Raw genomic sequence first — 24,706 nt, forward strand, 5'->3', positions numbered from 1 at the left:
ACTGAAGGGCGTGTTTTCCTGTTTGACCTTGACTAGCCAAGTCGCCAGAAGTTTCTTGTTGTTCAGTGCATAGTTAGTAGAGGGGACTACCTCTGCTAACTACGTTCAGTGGCAGTGAATGCCACCAAAGATGCTTGCAATGTGGTTTACCGCTCCAGTTGTTGCATCCGAATGCAATACAATGACCGCTGACTCCTTCACTACCTGATGATCCGGACAGAACCGGTCGAAATCAACCGACAATGATAGTTGTGTTTGTAATACTTGTATCTCCAACAGCGACGTTAAAAAGTGCATAATGAACCGACAATACAAACTAAACTAACTGAGGTTTACTTCTGTCGCCGGGTTCCTGCTAACGTCATTGATCATTCTGTGTAACTCCTCAAAACGTGTAGCAAACACGTGTAAGAACTGAACTGAGCTGAGACCTAATGAGCCTTATATATGAAACGATTAAAAGTGTAGTTTAAATTGTTTGCGATCATTGTCAATCATTAATAATATTTTGTCACAGTAACAGCCAGATAGGCATATTGCTGGCGAGCCCTAGCGAGGCAGCAGCCTTTTCTTCACGCGAGAAAAACCCGAAATTTGTCGGGTGTAAGATTGGAGACATGCGCAGTCGATTGTGTTTTTTATATCCGGGATGCTTGTGATGACATCACGTTAAATGCACGTGGATATATCGTTCGATTTCGAGCAATAGCTGTGTACAGCCGTCCCGCTCTGCTAGAAATCAAGGACACGATAAACGAGGTGAGTTTTTAATATAGATGTCTTTAATAGCTTGTGGAAGTACTCATCAAGGTCATGGACGGTTTAGTGATGACTCTAAAGGAAGACAAGAGATTATTATGTGTTTGGCTGCCCTATTATGTAAGAAATTTTTGCCGATATCATACTTCATGGAGATCCTTTTTTTCTTAGTGCATTCAGCAGCAGTGACGTGATGGACAAAAAAATCAATGCTTCTATTCGGAATAAACGTTCTTTCCTTTACTCAAAAAAAAAGTTTTGCGGGAGCCTGTTGTTGTTTCGCAAAAGCCCTTTAAAACTAAACTAGTCGGAAAAAATCGTAATTTTCTTTAAAAAAGCCACACCAACCCTTATTATTCTGTTTATTTCAAATCGTATTATCAGTATTTCCTTCCAGCTCTGACGCCAGCACCCACTTTCACATTGAACTACTCGTTGTAAATCGCACCATCTGTAGACTTAATCTCAACGATCTATCAAAGTTCCTTCCAAAATGTGTCTATTTGTTTGTTTTTTAATTAAGTTATGACAATTGTATTACAGACATTATCATACGGATTACCCTACTTCCTTAGTTGCGTCTGAATTTTTTTTTTAACGGGTTCACCTGTTGTTGTTTATTTTAACCTTTTCTAAACTTTATAACGTGTGGTCTGGAGTAAAATATATATAATTTAATTTTTTTTACTTCGATTTCGCATGAATTAACTGTTTGTCTAGCTACGTGAAACTCTTCTAACCATTCATTTCATTTCCTGCTAAATTTCCCCAGGCAAGATATTTGATTAGAAAGGTTGACCTGACATCAACGAACAAAGACCTGAAGACAGCCTGTCAGGGAAACTTCATTCCGGCCCAACAATTAGTTGAAATGAAAGACAGGCATCCTAGCATAATATGCCTTCAATAGATTGCTTCATCTAACCAACAGTCATGGCTGCGCAGAAAACAGCTGTGTTGTTGATACTGATGGGAACTACAGCACGTCTTTTCGCCAATGGCTACTCCAGAAATTCTCATTTTACTTATTTCAAAACCTTTAAGAATAAGAGACTGACAGGATACGTTTTCAAACGGTTTGACTCACCCAGTTTATTATCGTGCGGTCAAGAATGTCTGAGAAACATCTGGTGCAGTTCCACCAACTTCAAGTTGTCCTCCAAGGAGAAAGGCATCGAAGGAACTTGTGAACTGAACAAGCACGACATTTCTGTTGTGAACGAAAGAAGTAACTTTCCTGATCAGAAAGAAGCGACTTTCACATTGATTTTAAAGGTAAGATTTATACTGCGCATGTTCTAAGAGACCTGTCATTATTTGTAGCCTGAGGGATGGGGTGGAAGACTGGGGGGGGAAGGAGGAGGGAAAAGTTGCCGCCAACAGAGCATTAAGAGGAAGGGGACTATGGAAAATTGACTGCCAATGAACTACTAGTGAGTGGGGTCATAAGAGAATTATAGAACCTTCTGACACTCTTTTAAGTTGCTTCGATGCTCCTCCCCTTCCCCCGTGATAAAGACCAGTCCCTGAATGCATTGTTATGATCCAATCATTTGTAAATATGTACTGATCTAAGTGTTTTTAGTATACACAACGCAGGTGAAAAGTGCTTTTTGCGCGCGCTACTACGCTAATTCGGAAGTGATAAGCAAATGGGCCTGCCCCGATCGTGCTGGATAACTTTTGATCAACTTTTTACGTTTTGAGTAATTGCATATGGCTCTGGCAGCGTCCATCGAGTAATATTTGCTTTTCTCAGCAGTTCTTAAGCAAATTGTAGTTTAAGAGCACATATCAAACTCATGAAAGTCAACCACTTCAAAGTATACAATTTCTTTTAATGTTTATCAACATTTTTAACTCATTACCTTTCCCTTAAAGGAAGACAAAAGACGTTTATGTGTTTGGCTGCCCTATTATATAAGAAATTTTTGCCGATATCATACTTCTTGGAGATCCTTTTTTTTCTTAGTGCATTCAGCAGCAGTGACGTGATGGACAAAAAAATCAGTGCTTCCATTTGGAATAAACGTTCTTTCCTTAACTCAAGAAAAAAGTTTTGCGGGAGCCTGTTGTTGTTTCGCAAAAGCCCTTGAAAGCTAAACTAGTCGGAAAAAATCGTAGTTCTCTTTTAAAAAGCCACACCAACCCTTATTATTCTGTTTATTTCAAATCGTATTATCAGTATTTCCTTCCAGCTCTGACGCCAGCACCCACTTTCACATTGAACTACTAGTTGCAAATCGAACCATCTAGACTCCATCTCAACGATCTATAAAAGTTCCTTCCAAAATGTGTCTGTTTGTTTGTTTTTTAATTAAGTTATGACAATTGTATTACAGACATTGTCATATGGATTACCCTAATTGCTGCCCTATTATGTGAGCAATTTTTGCCGATATCATACTTCATGGAGATCCTTTTTTTCTCAGTGCATACAGCAGCAGTGACGTGATATGCAAAAATGCTTCCATTCGGAGTACACGTTCTTTCCTTAACTCAAGAAAAAAAATTGGGGGCCCTGTTGTTGTTTCGAAAAAACCCTTTAAAACTAAACTAGTTGGAAAAAAACCATAATTCTTTTTTAAAAAGCTACACCAACCCTTACTATACTATTTATTGAGATCGTATTGTCAGTATTTCCTTCCAGCTCTGACGCCAGCACCCACTTTCACATTGAACTACTCGTTGTAAATCGAACCATCTGTAGACTCAATCTCAACGATCTATCAAAGTTCCTTGCAAAATGTGTCTATTTGTTTACTTTTTAATTAAGTTATGACAATTGTATTACGGATATTATCATATGAATTACCCTACTTCCTTGGTTACGTTTGTTTTTTTTTTTTTTTTTAACGGGTTCACCTGTTGTTGTTTATTTCAACCTTTTCTGAACTTTATAAGAGCGGTGGGTTATAAAATTTTTTAATTTAATTTTTTTAATTGGATTTCGCATGAATTGTCTGTTTGTCTAGCTACACGTAACTCTTCTAAGCATTTATTTCATTTCCTTCTAAACTCCCACTGGCAAAATAATTGTTTAGAAAGGCTGACCTGACATCAACGAACAAAAGACCTGAAGACAGCCTGTTAGGGAAACTTCATTCAGACCAATAATTAGTTCAAATGAAAGATAGGCGGGATATGTAATCCCAGCTTAATATGCCTTCAATAGATTGCTTCGTCTCACCAACAGTCATGACCGCGCAGAAAACAGTTGTGTGGTTGATACTGATGGAAACTGCAGCACGTCTTTCCGCCGAAGACTACTCCAGAATTTCACATTTTTCCTATTTCGAAACCTTTAAAAATAAGAGGCTGATAGGATACGTTTTCTAACGGTTTGACTCACCCAGTTTGTTATCGTGCGGTCAAGAATGTCTGAGAAACATCTGGTGTAGTTCCACGAACTTTAAGTTGTTGTCCTCCAAGAAGAAGATCATAGAAGGAAATTGTGAACTGAACAAGCACGACATCTCTGTTGTGAGCGAAAGAAGTAGTAACTTCGCTGATCAGGAAGAAACGACTTTCACATTGCTTTTAAAAGTAAGATTTATACTTTGCATGTTTTAAGAGACCTGTCATTATTTGTAGCCTGAAGGATGGGGTGGAGGATCGGGGGAGACACATGGATTACAGGGGGGGCAGAGGAGGGAAAAGTTGCCGCCAACAGAGTATAACTATTAGGGAGGGGGGGACTATGGAAAATGGACTGTCAATGAACCGCCAGTGAGTGGGGTCATAAGAGAATTATAGAACTTTCTGACACTCTTAATTTCCTTCGATGCTCCCCCCTTCCCCCGTGATAAAGACCAGTCCCTGAATGTTTTGATAGCACATGATAATTTTATGATCCAATCATTTGTAAATATGTACTGATCTAAGTGTTTTTAGTATATACAACGCAGGTGAAAAGTGCTTTTTGCGCGTGCTGATACGCTAATTCGGAAGTGATAAGCAAATGAGCCTGCCCCGATCGTGCTCGATAACTTTTGATCAACTTTTGGCGTTTGGAGTAATTGCATATGGCTCTGGCAGCGTCGATCGAGTAATATTTAACAATTGGTTCATGCTTTAGCGTGCACTATCGAGTTATGGAGCACGCGGGAGTAGTATAGGACTTGGGGCTCTCAGACCAAAACACCAAAAATGGTAAAAAATCAAGCTTTACCAAAGCAATTTATATCATTCTTCAACCGATTCGCAGCGATTCATTTTCGGTAGGCTCAGGACGACTTGATTTTCACCCTCTATAAAACCAAAAATAGTGAAAAATGAAGCTCTATCAAACTGTTTTGTATTACCATCAACCCTAATTATTCACAAGTTTGATAAAAAAAACACTTAAAGAAAACTCACGTTAACAAAATATTTATCATAAAAATTAAAGTAAAACTTGTGAGTAAACTTCTTGAGTAAAGATTGCTAAAATATTTTACTCACAAAATTTATAATGAAATTTATAATGATGGAAATCATGAGAAAAAATGAAAATCGAAAAAATCAAAATACACTTAAAGAAAAATCACGTTTACAAAATATTTAGCATAAAAATTAAAGTAAAACTTGTGAGTAAACTTTTTGAGTAAAGATTGCTAAAATATTTTACTCACAAAATTTATAATGAAAACACTTCATATTTATCATCCTATGATTGGTTCTCAAACAATAGCTATTAGCTATGACGCATTTCCTTTTTCCCAGACATGTCCAGACTTGTCAGCGGGGAACCCCCTGGGGAACCAGGTATCATGCACTTTATATTTGAATGATATCTAAATGTTCAAAAATGAAGAATACAGCGAAAATCGGTATAGGAATAGTCATTCTTCAACCGATTCGCAGCGATTCATTTTCGGTAGGCTCAGGACGACTTGATTTTCACCCTCTATAAAACCAAAAATAGTGAAAAATGAAGCTCTATCAAACGGTTTTGTATTACCATCAACCCTAATTATTCACAAGTTTGATAAAAAAACACTTAAAGAAAACTCACATTAACAAAATATGGAATGTAATAAAGAAATTCATCATGCTTTAATAAAAGCGGGAACATATTGCTGTCCTTTCTGTGATAAAGTTATCCGGAAAAATAATAAGCCCATTGAAGAAAAATGTTGTGTGAATCAAAGTATTCGTTTAGATAATGGTTTCTTCGTTTGTATTAATTGTGGACAAGTTCATAGCCAATATTTCAAAGATCCTACCAAATTCATTGATTTCTATAAAAATTGGTTCAAATTTAGCAGAAAATCAGTCTATAACAGAAAATACTGTGTAAAAAATATCATTTATGATATTTGTGATAAAACCCGCATTCAAATAAATAAAAACCACATAGACAAAATTATAAAAGTATTTGATCTCATTGAACAAGTTCAATCACAAATAAACAGTTCAAGAAAAAGAATGATATCATTAAAGTTTATCATTGGTAAACTAATTCATATGATGAATTTAACATCAAATGAAATAAAAACTTTAAAATCAAAAAAGACTATTAAACAATGTGAACAGTATTGGGCTCAAATATTAAATCTCATCGGAGACGAAATCGTTTCAATCCTCAATCAACAAATTTCGAATCATAACTCAATAATAATTTATCTGCATCAGGGGCTAGATCAGTAACTACACCATCGATGTAGCTCATCATTTGTCGTAATGAATCGATGTCAAATTCACCACTTCTCAATGTATTTTTGATACTTATTAACAAATGTTGATAACTTTGGTAAGCATAGGTGCAATTCTGAATATTTAAATCTAGGTTTTTATGAGCCATAAATCCTTGGATAAGAACAGAGATTGTTGATATTGCAACTATTGAAATACCTCCTGTCGCTACAGCAGAAGCAATACTTCCTGTTGCAAATATGACAGATAGAGAGTTACCAATTAGTTTGATTTTCTTGAATCTTTTCATTAACTTTTTATAAGCCCAACATTTACGATGGTAAACCTTATAATAAGTTTTTAACTCTACAATTTGGTCTTCAGTCAGTTTGCTTGATATGTGATTCCAATTGAATATTTCCTTTTTCTTCACAGTCATATAAATATTAGATATATTAATCTTGTTTTGCTAACATGATGTAACTGTTGTTTGTTCCATCGAAAAGTGTATTACTATTATCAGCCTGTATTTTTAGTGATGTATTTGCTTGGAAATATAACATTACTGTGTTGGCCATTGTCACCCAAGAACCTTTAGTGTTTTGGTGTTGAATATTAATATCACCGCTAGTAGTCATGAATGGTTTATCTAGAATGAACTTGAGATGTGACAAATGTGCACTTTTCACACCATCGATGAATGTGACAAGATACAAACCAGCATTATTGACAATTAGTTTTGAGGTATCGCTTGAATTCACTGTGAAATCAGCATTACTGCTTTGAGACACGTTGGTGCTATGATCTGATGTTCCATTCACATAAAAATATACTCTCGAATTATTATCATGTGATAGTTTGCCTCTATACCAATTTTTTTTTGTTGCATTTGTTAATGCTGTTTTACTTGCTTTAGTGTCAATGTTTGTTTGCAAAGATGTTTGAACATTGTCAACATATTTCTTAGTCGCTGGGTTCCTAGCCGTTGTTGGTTCTTTATTCAAAACTGCTTCTGGATAAATGTACAGTTTGCTATCGAACAACACATACCACCTATCATAAACTTCAACTGGTATGTCGTTATGATATCCCTTCGAACCATAGATTACAACCCATATATCTAATTTTTGGTCATAAGCCTGGCCTTGTTTAAATTTAACTACAATATCCCACATCAAATAATTTGGTGTTGTATTGCTCCATTTAGTCATATGAACAAGGCTTTTAATATGATTTGAAAATCGATTTGATCGTTGTCTTGTAATTGTCTCAACAGAACTTGCAGCAGCCAGAGTTACTGAATTATATTCAATTTTACTGATTCACACCATATTTCACAAACAACTGTGTATTCCGATTTTGCTGCACTGTACATATTGACTCCAAATCTGCTTGAATAATAACCTTTCGATGAATCGAGTTTTAGTTCAAATGGTTTTACCTTTTTATTGAAGTGATGAAAGTCTTTGTTAATCATTAATTTCCCAGTGATATCGTCTTCATCACTAAATTCGTTGCCTATAACACCATTCATGATATAATCCAGATCATTATTTAAATTGTTACTAATACTATGAGATAATTGGTCGTTCACAGATGTGTCTACATATGTTTTATTACAAAGATCACTTCCAGTTGTTGGTGATGCTGAATTAATTGCTTTATTGTTTCCAAGGTTGAGATTACCAGTCATAGATTGAGAACCATTTCTTAACATAACAGCATTTGAATCTGGCTTTTTTATTATATTTGTGTTAAATGTTGTTGTATCAAGCTTTGCACTCAACCCATTCGTCACAACACTCACATCAGCCTTTTTATTGAGTTCAGTGTTGAACTTATTTAAATTAATAACACTGGTTCCATTAGCTGGCTGATCTGAAATGCCTGTTATTTGTCTGTCGAAACCACTAACACTTGTGAAATTTAGAGCCTTTTCAATATTACCACCTTTGGTTTTATCAAGATAATTACTTAAATCAACACTTCCAATATCATGTTTCTTAGCTAATTCAGTGTCAACATACGTTTTATTACATAAATCAGTTCCAGCTGTTGGTGCTGCTGAATTAATTACTCGTTTATTTCCAACGTTAAGGTTACCAGTCATTGCTTGAGAACCATTTAATAGCATGACAGTAGACGAATCAGATTTTTTCACTATCTCATTGTTGAGTGTTGTAGTGTCTAACTTTTTATTAAGTTCAGATGTGACATAATATTGATTCACAGCTGATGAAGTTTGAGATGGTGTATTGCTTAGACCATTTATTTGCCTGTCAGTACCACTAACATTTGTGAAATTTAAAGCTTTTTCAATATTACCACCTTTGGTTTTATCAAGATAATTACTTAAATCAACACTTCCAATATCATGTTTCTTAGCTAATTCAGTGTCAACATACGTTTTATTACATAAATCAGTTCCAGTTGTGGGTGCTGCTGAGTTAATTACTCGGTTATTTCCAACATTAAGGTTACCAGTCATTGTTTGAGAACCATTTAATAGCATGACAGTAGACGAGTCAGGTTTTTTCACTATCTCATTGTTGAATGTTGTAGTGTCTAACTTTTTATTAAGTTCCGATGTGACATAATATTGATTCACAGCTGATGAAGTTTGAGATGGTGTATTGCTTAGACCATTTATTTGCCTGTCAGTACCACTAACATTTGTGAAATTTAAAGCTTTTTCAATATTACCACCTTTGGTTTTATCAAGATAATTACTTAAATCAACACTTCCAATATCATGTTTCTTGGCTAATTCAGTGTCAACGTACAATTTATTACATAGATCAGTTCTAGCTGTTGGTGCTGCTGAATTAATTACTTTTTTATTTCCAACGTTAAGGTTACCAGTCATTGCTTGAGAACCATCTAAAAGTAATACATCAGTTTTATTAGCTTTATTTACAACAACAGAATTGAGTTTTTGTAAATTGACTACATCTTTGTTATTTGTTGGATCAGCCACATTAATAATCTTGTTGTTTTGCATATCAAGATTACCTGACATGGGTCGTGTTCCATCAGTATGAAGATGATCGTCGGTATAAGCTTTTGTACAAGCATCTTGATTATCGGTTGGATTTTTCAAGTTCTTAAGTTGTTTGTTTTCCATGTCATAATCACCAGAAGAAGTCAATTTAAACCCTACACCTGGTAATCCTCGTTGACGTCTTGAAGTACCACTACCAGATGATTTATAATTTAATAATCCATTTGAATAACTCATTATATATATTAATTACATTATACTTTTTCATCAAAGTTCTTTGAAGTAAATGTTTTCATCTTATCAAGATATACGAATGAATAAGGCTCTTGTGTTGCTTTTTGATAACTATCTTTTGGAATTCCAGTTTCTCTACATATCATATTTCTTTCATTTTTGCTTGGAAAATCATAAATACAAAAATGACTGCAGTTCAGTCTTATATCCTTTGGTGTCTTATAGAAACTCTGACTTAAGTAAATAACTGAACAGTTCTTATGTCTTCCTCTGATGAAATATTCAATCAGTGGATTTTGTTTCTTTTCACACACAAAGTCATCAAATATAACAATTTTCTGTGATTCATTATCCATTTCAGTGACAGGAATAATTTCATCATTGCTTACTTCAAGAATTGGGTAACCCACCTCTTCTGAAATAGGCTCAAATGTTTGCATCATATGTTGATATTTTGTTTGTTCAAGGTTTTTAGCATAAAGATATATCTTATCGAAACACAAAAGTCTATAGATCATATCAAGAAGCAAATTAGTTTTACCAGAACCACTTGGACCACAAATAAGCATTCGAAAACATCTATCTGGCATTAATTTATGTGCCTGCTTGAAGTTAACATTATTGTTATCTTCAACATTGTAATTAGGTATTCTCATTATAATATATACTTATATTATATATGAGTCTTAAAAAATGGCAAAAGTTAGCGAAAAGTAAAACTAATCTTGGAAACCAAATCAATAGAGTTCATGATGCTATTAAGAAAACTAACATCAACCAACAAACAAACCAGACATTATTTAAACAAATGTTTGAACCAGTGACTGGTAAATTAGATGAAGTTATTGAAAGTAATTTGAATACACCTCCAATTAGAAAAAAATCAAAGAAAAAAGGTAAAACTCCACACATTGATTATTACCCGGAAGTGGATCCGTTTGAAGATATGGATGTAGAGGGTCTTTTAGATGATGATCGTGGATATGAACCATATGATGAAAAACAAATTCCAATATCACCACCACCTTATGCTTATAAGGAACCACCAGCAGTGGTGCGAAAAGTTAAGCCTTATGATGGTGATCAATCATTCGGTGAAATGTTGGATTCATTTGAAGAACCACCAGAGTATGACTATGAAGAAGACATTGATTATGGCCTACAAGATTCAGATGCCGCAAACATGATTTTAGATGATCTCAATGTAATTAATTATGATGATCTTGATAAAAGTTTATCAGAAATACCTAGTGAAAGAGGTAAAAGAACAAAATTAACCCGAATCATTAAATACGCTGAATCTCGAAGGAATCAATTAAAAGGATATAAAAGTGATGTTACCAAAAGATATAATAAAGGTGAAATAAATGATGCAGAAAAGCAATTAGAAAATAGAAAAATTGATATAAGACGCTCTGTGTTAAACAAATATATCTCAGATAATAAGAAAAAGTTAAAGACTATTCAAGGTTCAGGTGTTCATTTTTACAATAATCCCAAACAGCTTGTGAAACAACTCGAACTCATCATTGGTGAAATGATAGCCGGCAATAATAGTATTAAAATGAGAAACACAGGTCAAGCCATTCTTGATACTCTCTTGAAGACATCAGTCATAAACAAGAAACAATACACAAAAATGTTTAATAATTATTTCAAAATATAATGTAACCATATCATATCATGGAGAGAGAAATTGTTTTGACAAGTTATAACAATAAATCTGGAAAAAACAAACCATCAGATTTTACAACTCGTTTTGTTCAACCTATAACTCTTGACAAAAATCGTCAGTATGTTATTGGTCTTAACAGAATTATAAACATGAGTTTCACATGGTTCGATGTCAACAGTTCACTCAATAACCAGAAGCTTAAATATAGTAAAGATAACGGTACATCTTTCACTGAAATCGAACTACCAGCCGGTGTATGGAGTTATGAAGATTTCGACAATTACATTAAATCTCTAACAAAAGACAATAACACCTATCCCATAACATTAGAATTTGATAAAACAATTTTTAGAGTTGAAATAACACTGGCTAATAATTATCAACTTGATCTTCGAGAGAGTAACTTTAATGAACTTATTGGATTCAATAAAGCATTACTTACATCAGGAACCGGCATGTTGGTGCAAAAGTTCCCAATTTATCACAAGATACTGATCTTCTAAACATTCATTGTGATCTCATTAATGAAAGCATGGTTGATGGCCAAGAAACAGACATAATTTACAGCTTCAGTACAAGTGTAATCCAACCATCATATAGTTTCACTCTTGAACCACAGAGAGTCACTTTTAGTCCAGTAAACAAAAGCAGAATATCAACCATTCGTATTTATATCACTGATGGAAAACGAAGAATTATTGATTTGAATGGACAAGACACAGCTTTTTCACTATTGTTAAAACCACTCAATTAATATAACTAATTAATATAATGAGATTGATTGAGTACAAAAAAATTTATCATCCAAAATTGGGTCGTTTTGTCTATAAACACAAGGGTTCTGGTATCATTATTGATAATTTATTTAAACCAATAAAAGCCATATTCAAATCAGTTGTTAAACCATTTGCTAAAAAAACTCTTGATGCAGGTGTTTCACATGCTGGAGAACGTCTTGGAAAAGCTGTTTCTCAAAAATCTGGTGATTATATAATGAAAAAATTACATTCAATACGAAACACAAAACCATCAGAACCAAAACAAGAGAGTTCTGTTACAAAACCAAAACCAAAACAAGAGAGTTCTGTTACAAAACCAAAACCAAAACAAGAAGAATCAACAGACATGATTCTAAATCGACTGATAAGTGGTGATGGAATAAGACGTAAAAAATAAAATAATCTAACATATAAATATAATGTTTAGAACAAGTGAATATTTACAACGAAACGAATTAACTCGAATACAACTCGATAATGTTATTAGCAGCCCAGCTAATAATAATACCCAATCTAAAGCTGATTACAAATTCACCGTCAACGATCGAAGTAGTTTTTTCGATTGGTATAATGCTTACTTTGAGGTCCAGTTTCGAGTTCAAAAGCTAGCTGATGGTGCTGCTTTCGGAGCAGATCGAGTGTCAGTAATCAACGGTGCTCATTCACTTATTCAACATATGACTATTAAAAGTGGAGGTAAAATGGTTTACGATACGGATAATCTTCATAAAGTAGTCAACTTGAAAAATTTGATTGAATACAGTGATGATTTCTCAAGAAGCGTTGCCAAAAACAGTCTGTGGTACCTTGATACAGATTACAGAATTGCTAATGCAAATCAAAACGGTGGATTTGAAGCTCGACGATTGTTAACAACTGGAAACAATGATGTAAACGTAATCATTCCTCTCAACCGTTATTCATTTTTCGAAGAGCTTGAAGATCGTATGTTACCACCAATGCAATAACAGTTTACTTTAACTTTGTTAAGTGACGCAAATCTCATCCAAAAACTGGCTGCTGCTGATGATGGTCGTGTGGTTATTGATCGATTTTATTTATGGGTTCCACGATTGATTCCAAAAGATAGTCTTTATCAACAGTTTCTATCAAACTATATGAAAGTTAATAAGTGGACTTATAATCAAGAAATGTTCCAACAATCAGCTGGTACTAGATCATCAGGCTTTTTTCAAATCAGTCCATCCATCGATAATGTAAAACATGTATTTGTCTATTTACAGAGAAATAAAGACAATAATGATTAATTGAATCCATATGAATATGACACTTTCAACATTAACGCTGATCGTGGAAATGGTTCTTACCTTACAACTTGTCGTTTAGAATATGGCAATGGTGTATTTTATCCTGAAGTGGAATACGATAGCGAATCCAAAGTAAGAATATTCAATGATTTGATGAGTTATGCAATGCGTAAGAACGATTATAATTCAGGTACACAACTCAATCTAAGCAATTTCAATTCTCTTCTTGGAGTCATTTATTTCGATCTCACTTTTCAAACTGAAAAGGTTACAAGAGATCCGAAACAGCTTGTTTTCAGATACAAACTGAATGCACAAGCAGCTGCTGATAGTGTTTTTACAGTTAATGCTGTTGTACTTTATGAACAAGAAGTTATAATAAACAAAGTTGGAAATGAACTGTTGATTGTCTAAGACTACAATTGAATAGACTCCCCAGCTAAACGACCTGACACCATTAATTAAATATGTTTTATAATATGAATTGTGTGAAGGTGTAGTCTGATCGTCCGGGTGAGTGTAGTCCTGAGAAGGACTGTTGTCGGTGGCAGTGACTGACGTTTCGACAACCTGTGCGGAAGTCATCATCAGAGTCAAGTGAGTGATTGTTGTCAGTAGAATGTTCTTATTCCAGTTCGTGTGAAATGATCGGTTGGTTTTGCCGTGATGTTATTGGCTGTGAGACTCAAGTGACGTAAGTCGTTCGTGATTGGTCTGTTTCGGTCTGTCGGTAAAGCTAGGTTGTTCTTTTTCGGTCGTTTGTGATGTTTATGTTTATAACATCACGGCAAAACCAACCGATCATTTCACACGAACTGGAATAAGAACATTCTACTGACAACAATCACTCACTTGACTCTGATGATGACTTCCGCACAGGTTGTCGAAACGTCAGTCACTGCCACCGACAACAGTCCTTCTCAGGACTACACTCACCCGGACGATCAGACTACACCTTCACATGTTACCCCCGGGTTCAAACCATTTACTGCAATATGAATTGTATAACATATAATTATAATGGTACAGTTATTTGAAATCGATGTAAAACTATCACCAAATCAAAAAAAGAATTTGAGTAAAGCATATCATAACAAACAGTCAATAACATTGAGATTATCCTCAAACTCATTAAGTGGAAATGATAGACTCTTAGTTCCAAAAACAGTTATGAACAGATTACAAAAAAGTAAACAAATGAAAAAAGGTGTGGATATAAAATTATCAAAAACAAATATTAGAAACCAAATTGGAGGCAGCCTTTTAACATCAATACTCACTATGGGAAAAAGTCTTTTGCCAACCATTGGAAAAACATTAGGTCTTTCTGCTTTGGCTGGATTGGCTTCAGAAGGTGCTTCTCGAGTTGTTAAATCAATTTCTGGATCAGGTTTTCTCATACCACAGAATAAAATAGATCAACTCATTAAATACAAACATTTATTAAGTGAAAAACAGAAAAAGGACATTCTCGATGCTTTACAAAGTGGACAAGGTGTTTATATCATACCAACAGAGACTCAACATGGAGGAGCTATTGGGACTATCCTTGCTTCAATTGGTATTCCATTAGCTATTGACTTTGTTAAGAATTTATTTTCTGGTGGATCAGCTCCTAGATTAGGCCCACCACCTCCATTTATTGGTAATTGGCCAAATGGTAGAACTTATGGCAGAGGTAAAAAAAAAATACAAAATTCCATACAATAATCCCTTTAACAAACTTTGATCTACTTGAATGGTGCAAATATCTGAAAATTCCAATCAACAATATTCTAAGCAGAGATGAAAAGGTTCCTCACAATCACAAACAAGCACTTTTCATTTACAATCTCGAACCATCTTACATGTCAGGATCACATTGGGTAACAACTTTTGTTAAGGATAATGTCATCAATTACTTGGATTCATTTGGAATGCCACCGTTTCAAGAAATGGTTAATCATGCTAAAAAGAAGAATATCACTTTATTACATCAAAACAATCAAATTCAAAACATTAAAACATCAACTTGTGGGTACTTTTGTTTGTATTTCTTAAATGAGATGAAGAAAGGTAAATCATATTTCGATCTTCTACAAGTGTTTGATATACATGACACTATGAAAAATGAAAGATTCATCGCAAAGTATTTTAATTTAATATAAGTTATTTATATATGAAGTCTTATTGTGTAAAAGAGAAAAAAGTTACTGAATGTGTCCCAGGAAGTGAAAGATATGAACCAACAAAAAATGGTAGAATGATGTTGAAATGTATTTGTTCAGACTGTGGTAAAACTAAAACAAAGTTTGTGGGTGGATCATTGTTTGATGTAGGAAACAGTCATTCAATAGGTGAAATGGTTTTCAAAGGATTGGCCAACAGTGGTGCTTATCTTGCCCGAAAAGGTGCTGCAAAAACTATCAAATCAGATTATGCCAAGAGTAAAATCAAACAAACAGCCAACAAATATCTCGATCAAGCTCTTGACAGTTTCACCAATGATCTGAGTAAAAAGATAAGTGGAGGAAACATTGATTATTCGCAATGGTTTCCAATGGAAATGTATTCACCACAAGGTGTTCATGATCCAACTAATCCACTTTACCAAGGAGGCGCTGTTGATATTCATAAACTCATCGGTAAATTACCTAAACCAAAAAGTGGTTGGACTCTTCCAGGTCATAAATACACAGGACCTTATAACGATCTTAACAAACAAGTCAAATATAATCCCACAACCGGTGAAATATTAGAAATATATGATAAACCCACTGGAAAGACTGATGCAATTGCTATGCAGCATGATGTTGATTACAGTGTTTGTAAAGGTGATAAAAAATGCAAAAATATAGCTGATCGTAAAATTGTTAAAGCATTAGACGCAGTACCATGGAATGAGCGTCAATGGGGTCATTGGCTAGCTAGAAATGTCATCAATACAAAACAGAAATTAGGTCTTGGTGTGAGACAAAAAAACGTGAAAAGCCGTCGAGTGAAATAAATTGGCAAGTCAAATTAGCAAATGAATTACACAAACCCATCAAACGTAAATTCACTCGGCGGCGTATAATTGTAAACCACATCGATGAAATATGGACAGCAGATTTGGTTGAAATGCAGAAATTCAGTAAATGGAACAAAGGCTATCGATATCTTCTCATGGTTATTGATGTATTCAGTAAATACGGTTGGATTGAACCTTTGAACGACAAGAAGGGTGAATCAATCACTGCAGCGTTTAAAAGAATATTCAAAGAAGGAAGAAAACCAAAGTTCCTATGGACTGACAAGGGCAAAGAATTTTATAATAAACATGTTGAAGAATTGTTGGATAAAAATAGTGTTAAATTGTATTCAACCGAAAATGAAGAGAAATCGTCTGTTGCCGAACGATGGAATAGAACGATTAAAAACAAGATGTGGAAACAGTTTACTATCCAAGGCAATACTCAATATCTCGACATTTTACCCAAAATTCTAAGTCAGTACAATAACACCAAACATAAATCAATAAAAATGACACCAACAGAAGCGTCTAATAAAAAGAACGAAGGAATAGTTTATTTTAATCTCTATGGTGATGACAATATCTTAACATCATCAAAACAACGTATACCAAAATATGAAATCGGTGATAAGGTTCGAATATCAAAGTATAAAAGACAAGTATTCGATAAAGGCTACACTCCAAATTGGACAGAAGAGATATTTATTATGGACAAGATACAGTACACGAATCCAATCACTTATCGATTGCGAGATTTGAACAACGAAGAAATCAAAGGAAGCTTCTATGAACCTGAATTATTGAAAGCCAAACAAGAAATATTTCGAATCGATAAAGTAATAAAGAGAGATTATAAAAATAAACGAGCTTTGGTTAAATGGAAGGGATATAATAATGATTTCAACAGTTGGGTTTCTTTCAAGGATTTACAAGCTATCTAGGTTGCGTGTTTATAAAGCGTTGCCTTCGACACATGAAATAGACTGCACTTGTAGTAATTGCATACGTCACAGCACAGCTGTGCCGTGACGTCATATGTTGTTAGAGATCCATAGGAGAATCATACATCGGATTGAAATTTAAGATAATTATGTTTCAAAACGTGGTAATCAATAAAATCAATTATTTGGTTGAAATCATTACTTACAATGTAATTATCTTTGTCCTCAACTCTCTTTCTAAATTGTACCTGTTCAGGTCTCATTTCAATCCTTTTACCCGGTCTCTTTAATTCACAGTAAATGACCTTTTCATTATGAATAATGATGATAAGATCAGTGATTCCTTTATGATACACCTTTTGCATCTTTTTATTACGACTTAGAAACTCCCCGAAAGTATTAACAATGAGAACATGTGGGTTATTCTCATAATGTTTAAAAACAGACATCATAAGATCGTATTCAGACATTATACTATATCATTATACTAAATTGTAATGCCCGTATGCGTAACTATTGATACCATCCTTGAGAATATATCGTTTATCATCAAAGCAACTTAATGATACTTTATTTAATTCATAACTACAGATTTCATGTTCGTTACTACGGATGGTTTTCATCTTGTGATGCATTTGTTTTGAATTGAATAAAACATCTTTGTAATTTTCATGTTTGATGTCTTTTTTAATCACGTTCTTCTTAACACCTTTCGCTGTACGACTGCCTTGATTATTATTCTTAATGTAACTATACATCTTCGATCTCAGACCAATAAATTCAACTACTGGAACTCCGGCAGCTTCATCTTTCATTTTACCAATCACTTTCCTGTTCTTTTTGTAAAAGTATGGAGAGTTTTCAGGATAATCACTGTTATCAAACATATGTCTATCCTTCTGGAAGTCTTTGTATACATCGTCCGCTTCAATTTCATAAGTCAGTGAATCAGTGTCTGTAAATAATAACTTTGCTTTATTTCCATATTTTTGTTTGATGTAAACATAATGGAAATTATACATCAAAGTCTTTGAAAGATCAAGAATACACATACCAATATAAGCTGGTCTGTTTAAAGTTAATGTTTCTTTGATTTTGTGTACAGCAACCAGATTCTCATTGAATATTTTACTTGACACAAATGTTGGTCTAGATGCTAATTTCAACAACTTATTCTTGTCAGTGATGAGTCTTACATCAACACGCTTTCTAAGATTTTCCATCGTCTTTCCAAATACAGAATTATTCATTAATTTGAAAAAGTCTTTCTCGAAAGCATTCTTAGCTTGAGTTCTCTTTTGTGTATTAAAGTCGATGTATTGTTTTAACCAGGGTGACTGATTAAATTCAAGCGCTCTATGGATAGTTTTTAATTTCATTCCAAGATCGAGATATAACTGAAGATTTCGGTAATGCAGAACGTATTTCTCTTTGTTTGACAATGTTGGAATCAATTTTGATACAAGACCTGTTGATATGTTAAATTTCTCAGCGATTTGTTTACTGTATGGTGACAACATGTCTGGCGTGACTTTAATCTTTTCTGGCGCTAATGGATAATCATTATGCAAATCATGTAACTCTTTTGGGTATTCAAGATCAACTTCTAGTATCAATCCCTTTTTACTATTTTCTTTATATGAATCAAGGTTGAGTTTATCAATCTTCTTCCATTTGAATCCACCAGTCGGAAGGTATTGTGACATAGCCCAACCATACAGATTATTTGCGTCAAGGTACATAATATACTTTGATGGTTCATTTTCATTGTAATCGTTCATGTATTGGTTGTTTGCTTTTCCATATCGATTCGCAATATAACTTGTACCACCTCTCATTCCTTTTTCAATAAACTGAAACATATTAATATCAGTCATTAATTCAAGTTTTATATTAGTCATTTTCAACATAGCGTCCCAAGATAGTCCAGGGCTTGTGAAATAGTGACAAGGGTCGAGTTTATAATATTGTTGACAAGTTTGTCTGAAGTTTTCAAACACATCAGCCAACAACAATATGTCAGATTTGAGGTATAAATCATGATAATCACCCATTGGTTGTAACTTGAATTTTTTCCATACATTTTGAGCATGTTTGTAATCATCATCTGAGATATGTTCATTATTCAGTATGCTGTAAAATTCGTCTTTTATTGGTAATTCTGTCTCATCGAATTTATCAAAGCTATCCATGTAATCATAAGGGTAAACACCTTTTCTAGTCATGAGCTCGAATTTGGTTTTCTTAAATTGTTCTGAGGTATATTTGAAAGCTTCTTTAGGCATTGTTGACTAGTTTATCAAGACTAGAACTCATGAACTGAAAACTGTCGATGAAAGTGAGATTATTTCCAAGCATGAAAGCCATATACTTTTCCATGTTATTTGGAATTACGTTAATGTTCATTTCACATTCTTCTCCTTTCTTGTTTATATATCTGTTGTTCTTAACAATCTCCCCAATTTCTTGCATAATGAAATGTGAATCGTAACCTCTCAGATTATGAAATATCACAGGTATTTTATCACTGATCCGAAAATTCAAATTGCAGTCTTGATGAGCTGAGCCCCTGAATTTTCCAGTGATGTGACAATGATCTCTCACACTAATATCTTCATTGGTATACTTCTGTTCACAAATATGGCATGTATCAGCGTTTTGAAATTGTTTTTCATCTTCTTTAGTCATTTTAAGCGGTTTGTTAAATTTGGATTTGATAATCTTTTTACAATATCTCGCCTCTTCAAGCATGTGTTCCATGAATTTATAAACAGCTTTCTCGCCACGATATATTTGAATAGGTTTCGTATACTTGTCATCGTAAGTGCAAACAACTTTGTAGCCATATCCACAATCAGTATGTTTTTGATAAGCTTCAGTGAAAGATTTTACATCAGTTTGTTGACAACCTTGGACTTTTTCGGTTATTCCTTCAAAGTCAGCGTAGATTACAAATGGAAGTGGTAGTTGCTTATGATGATTATTGAATTTTAATATGTTGTGGTCTTTATTCGGCATCTTAACAGCTTGAACTCCATTGATTAGGAGACAATTAGCTTTGTGGTCAGTTAAAACTCTTTCAGAACTAAAACACTGTAAACAATACATACAGAAGTGCTTTCTCGCTTTATGTTTAGTTTGGCTATACATAAACCTATTAAAATCTTTAATTAGTATGTAATGTGAATTCTTATTTTCTTCCGTTATTAATAAAAGATTCATATGATTTTTATTCGTTTCCTTACTGATGTATATTGGGTATTTTTCTTTATTCTCATAGCCAAATACGTTGACGTTGATTTTATTTTGTTTTTCAATCTTGTTGATTTGATTAATAGTCACCGGAAATTCAATTCCTGTGTAATCTAATTTCTCAACAAAAGCTCTGTCAACTTTTTTGATCCTCTCAGGTTACTTCTCTTGTGGATTTAAGTGTCTTATATGGCACCAACGGAAACATTCATTATCTGTATTTTTTAGATTGATCAAACCTTTCATATGATGTCTAAGTTCTGATGGAAGCTCAATGTAAGATGAACCTTTGGTTGGATTATATTTCACAATATTTATGTAGTGATTATCAACTGATTGAATACGCCAACCAGATCCTTCAGAAATCCATTGTGCGATTTATAATGTTATATGTTCTTCTGTTAATTTTAAAGAGTCTACTATTTCTGTTCCATTTATTATTGTTTGGGGTTTGCTATTAAAATATGCCGTTTTTGTTTGAACTTCATCACCAATATGTTTCTCAAAGGTAATTTTCATCGTCTCTGTGAATTTGAAACCTTTCATTTTGCCTAATACCTTTTTAAGATATTTACCAACAGCTAATCTTGTGCCTTGCATCTGAAGTAATGGATCTTTATCATTTTTTATGTTTATTTCATCTGATTTAGTATATCCTTTCAAAGCCTTATTTGTCTTATTGATTTTTGTTCTTGGTAGAGGAACAGGCTTTTTTGTTCTTGGTAGAGGAATAGGTGGTTTGATACTGTTTTCTTCATAATCTTGAGCCATCTGTTTCACATTTTTGAACTGTGGAGCGAATTTAAATTTACGCTTCAATGTTTTGGGTTGATATTTTGGAACAGGTCTTAAATTCATGATTACATCAACTAGTTGATCTTTTGTCAGATTCTGTAATTCGTTTCTATTCATGTCTATATATGGGTTAGATAATTTTTGTTTCATTTGATTTTGTGTATTCAATATTTCCAAAGTTTCCTTCATATTTTGTGAACGTGAATTTTCTTTAAGTGTATTTTGATTTTCTGTATTCAATATTTCCAAAGTTTCCTTCAAATTTTGTGAACGTGAATTTTCTTTAAGTGTATTTTGATTTTCTATTTTGTTTAGAGTTTCCATAATTTCCTTCATATTTTGTGAACGTGAATTTTCTTTAAGTGTTTTTTTCTCGAACTTGTGAATAATCAGGGTTGATGGTAATACAAAACAGTTTGATAGAGCTTCATTTTTCACTATTTTTGGTTTTATAGAGGGTGAAAATCAAGTCGTCCTGAGCCTATCGAAAATGAATCGTTGCGAATCGGTTGAAGAATGACTATTCCTATACCGATTTTCGCTGTATTCTTAATTTTTGAACATTTAGATATCATTCAAATATAAAGTGCATGATACCTGGTTCCCCAGGGGGTTCCCCGCTGACAAGTCTGGACATGTCTGGGAAAAAGGAAATGCGTCATAGCTAATAGCTATTGTTTGAGAACCAATCATAGGATGATAAATATGAAGTGTTTTCATTATAAATTTTATGAGTAAAATATTTTAGCAATCTTTACTCAAAAAGTTTACTCACAAGTTTTACTTTAATTTTTATGCTAAATATTTTGTAAACGTGATTTTTCTTTAAGTGTATTTTGATTTTTTCGATTTTCATTTTTTCTCATGATTTCCATCATTATAAATTTCATTATAAATTTTGTGAGTAAAATATTTTAGCAATCTTTACTCAAGAAGTTTACTCACAAGTTTTACTTTAATTTTTATGATAAATATTTTGTTAACGTGAGTTTTCTTTAAGTGTTTTTTTTTATCAAACTTGTGAATAATTAGGGTTGATGGTAATACAAAACAGTTTGATAGAGCTTCATTTTTCACTATTTTTGGTTTTATAGAGGGTGAAAATCAAGTCGTCCTGAGCCTACCGAAAATGAATCGCTGCGAATCGGTTGAAGAATGATATAAATTGCTTTGGTAAAGCTTGATTTTTTACCATTTTTGGTGTTTTGGTCTGAGAGCCCCAAGTCCTATACTACTCGCGGGAAGTTTGGAGAGCACGAAAGAAGCGTAAGAGTTGCCAGAGGCGATAGCCGAGGGCAACTCTAGCTTCTTGAGTGCTCTCCAAACTTCCCACGTGCTCCATAACTCGATAGTGCACAGCTGAAAGCATGAACCAGTTGTGTTAGAACATAGCCGGTGGAATTGTGCATCAAATCTGACGCGAAAAACGGACAACAACATTAGTTGAAGCGAATCGTGACGGTACTGATGCCGAGTCTCCTTTTGCGTTGTTTTTCTCTTTTTCTGCCTCACTTAAGAACTCTAGCCCAAGGGAAAAGGTCGAAACATTTTTGGTTTTCGGACAAGTAGACCGAGTCTCTGTTTGTATCAATTATTGTCGCCAAATATATTATTTTTCCCCACGCTAACAATGGCGCTCGCGCGAAAAAAAAATTTCTGGCGAAGCAATTTGCTGATGCTATCGGCTTGCACTATCGGGATTTTGAGCACACGTACGTAGATTGAATTTGATTGCGCGGTTCTGATAGCTATGTTCTAATTACTTTTCTCAGCAGTTCTTAAGCAAATTGTAGGTTAAGAGCACATATCAAACTCATGAAAGTCAACGAATTCAAAGTATGCAATTTCTTTTAATGTTTATCAACCATTTGAACTCATTACCTTTCCCCTGACGTTTCGCAGGCCTATTCTTAGACTTTAGAAAATACTTAGATCTCTCTCATAATTTTGAGCAACTCCTTACAGCTAAGTTTCACTCTATTTTTCTTGTCCGATCTCGGTAATTATTGTAAACAACGAAAAGGCAAGCTTTTGATTGCCGTTTATTGAAAATATTAAGATTTTAAGTATTTCGGTGGGAAGGCTCCAGCATTTTACGAGCGCAATTGGGACAGGCCTATGAGAAGGTACTATTAATCTCCCAACTTCTAAGAGACTAAATCGCGCGTCAACAATTTCATTTGCGATTATTTTTCGGTTTAATGATAAATATTTACCTCGCCATCCTTCACCTCCATGCACTCCGAAAAATTATATTCAATTAATCGGCTTAAGTATTTTTAAGCTAACCATCTCATTTTCCACTGACTGATAACGATAGATTTGTCAGAAAAAAATGGGTTCTCCATTCTCGATCATGTTATCTGATTCTCGACACCCCAACGCAGAATTGGACCGAGGCCCGAAGGATTTGCCAAAGCCGCGGGGGAGACCTTCCAATAATCAGATCTGCTGATGAGAAGAATTTCATTCTCAACCTGATTCAGAATCAGAAATCAGTACAAGGCCTGGGTGTATGGATTAGACTTTACAGAAAACCAGACAATGAGTTCTACTGGATTGATGATACTCCTGTAGCAGGCCAGTTTTCTTTATGGGCAAATGGAGAACCGAGCAATCAGAATGGGGAGAAATATGCCAACATGTTTGCCGGAAGGCATCTCCCATCTGGAAAGTGGAAGAACATTATCCGTAATTTTTCTCGGGAGAACCAACAGGTTGCACCCTTTGTTATTTGCCAGAAAGGTTTTTTGTGAATCTATAGACCCCATCTCGATGCTAGGTAGATCTTTTCTAGCTTTTATGGAAAGCGTCAACACGAGGCAAAAAAATGTATATACGGTGTGTTCTAGTTTACTAGTAAATGGACTGGGCCATTGTTGATCTTTGTGAGATGGAGTTGTCGAAGTAGAAGTCCACTGAAAAACTCGCGCTTGAAACGTCGGCTTTGGAAAATCTCTGCGGTAGTCAACCTACATTATCAACTCATTTGAAAAAACCAGATTATGATTTAATACCCCCCAGAAATTTACCCCACCTGCACGAAAGTTGAATTTCATGTTTTCAAACCTGAGAACTATAACATCCAAAATACAAATCTGACGTTTTTAGGAGAAAAAAAGGCCTTGAAATTATTTGCCTTTGTGTCAAAATTCATATCACTCATCTTGAAGGCAGGAAATATCTGATTGAGGCATCCGAACCACCCACCTACGTGGAATATGAGTGAAAACTTAACATAACCTGTCGCCAACTGCTGATGTCTAAAGGATAGTTTGACCTTTCAGGAAAATACTACCATACATACATACATACAGACATACATACACACATACATACATACATACATACAGACACACATAGGTTAACTGGCCACTCCCCATAAGGGCTTTTC

At 34.2% G+C, this 24,706-nt stretch overlaps 1 protein-coding gene and 1 pseudogene across 1 annotated transcript; both read left to right on the forward strand.

The window, feature by feature from the left end:
• Window positions 1-691: 691 nt before the first annotated feature.
• LOC148726236 (uncharacterized) lies at window positions 692-24,204 on the forward strand. The gene is made up of 3 exons (XM_088728175.1): window positions 692-759; window positions 1,532-2,034; window positions 23,700-24,204. Exons 2-3 carry the CDS (start codon window positions 1,693-1,695, stop codon window positions 24,066-24,068), a joined length of 711 nt encoding a protein of 236 aa, XP_088584301.1. The 5' UTR covers window positions 692-759; window positions 1,532-1,692; the 3' UTR covers window positions 24,069-24,204.
• Window positions 12,258-13,746, forward strand: LOC148726237 (uncharacterized; annotated as a pseudogene).
• Window positions 24,205-24,706: the final 502 nt, after the last annotated feature.

Source organism: Stylophora pistillata, chromosome 7, assembly GCF_964205215.1.
Source record: "Stylophora pistillata chromosome 7, jaStyPist1.2, whole genome shotgun sequence".
Classification (NCBI taxonomy): Eukaryota; Metazoa; Cnidaria; class Anthozoa; order Scleractinia; family Pocilloporidae; genus Stylophora; species Stylophora pistillata.

Excerpts from the sequence above, each read along its gene's own strand:
- LOC148726236 (XM_088728175.1), top strand. The coding sequence starts at position 1,693 with ATGGCTGCGCAGAAAACAGCTGTGTTGTTGATACTGATGGGAACTACA. Across the intron at positions 2,035-23,699 it reads CTTTCACATTGATTTTAAAG|AATTGGACCGAGGCCCGAAG; the intron begins GTAAGATTTATA and ends ACCCCAACGCAG.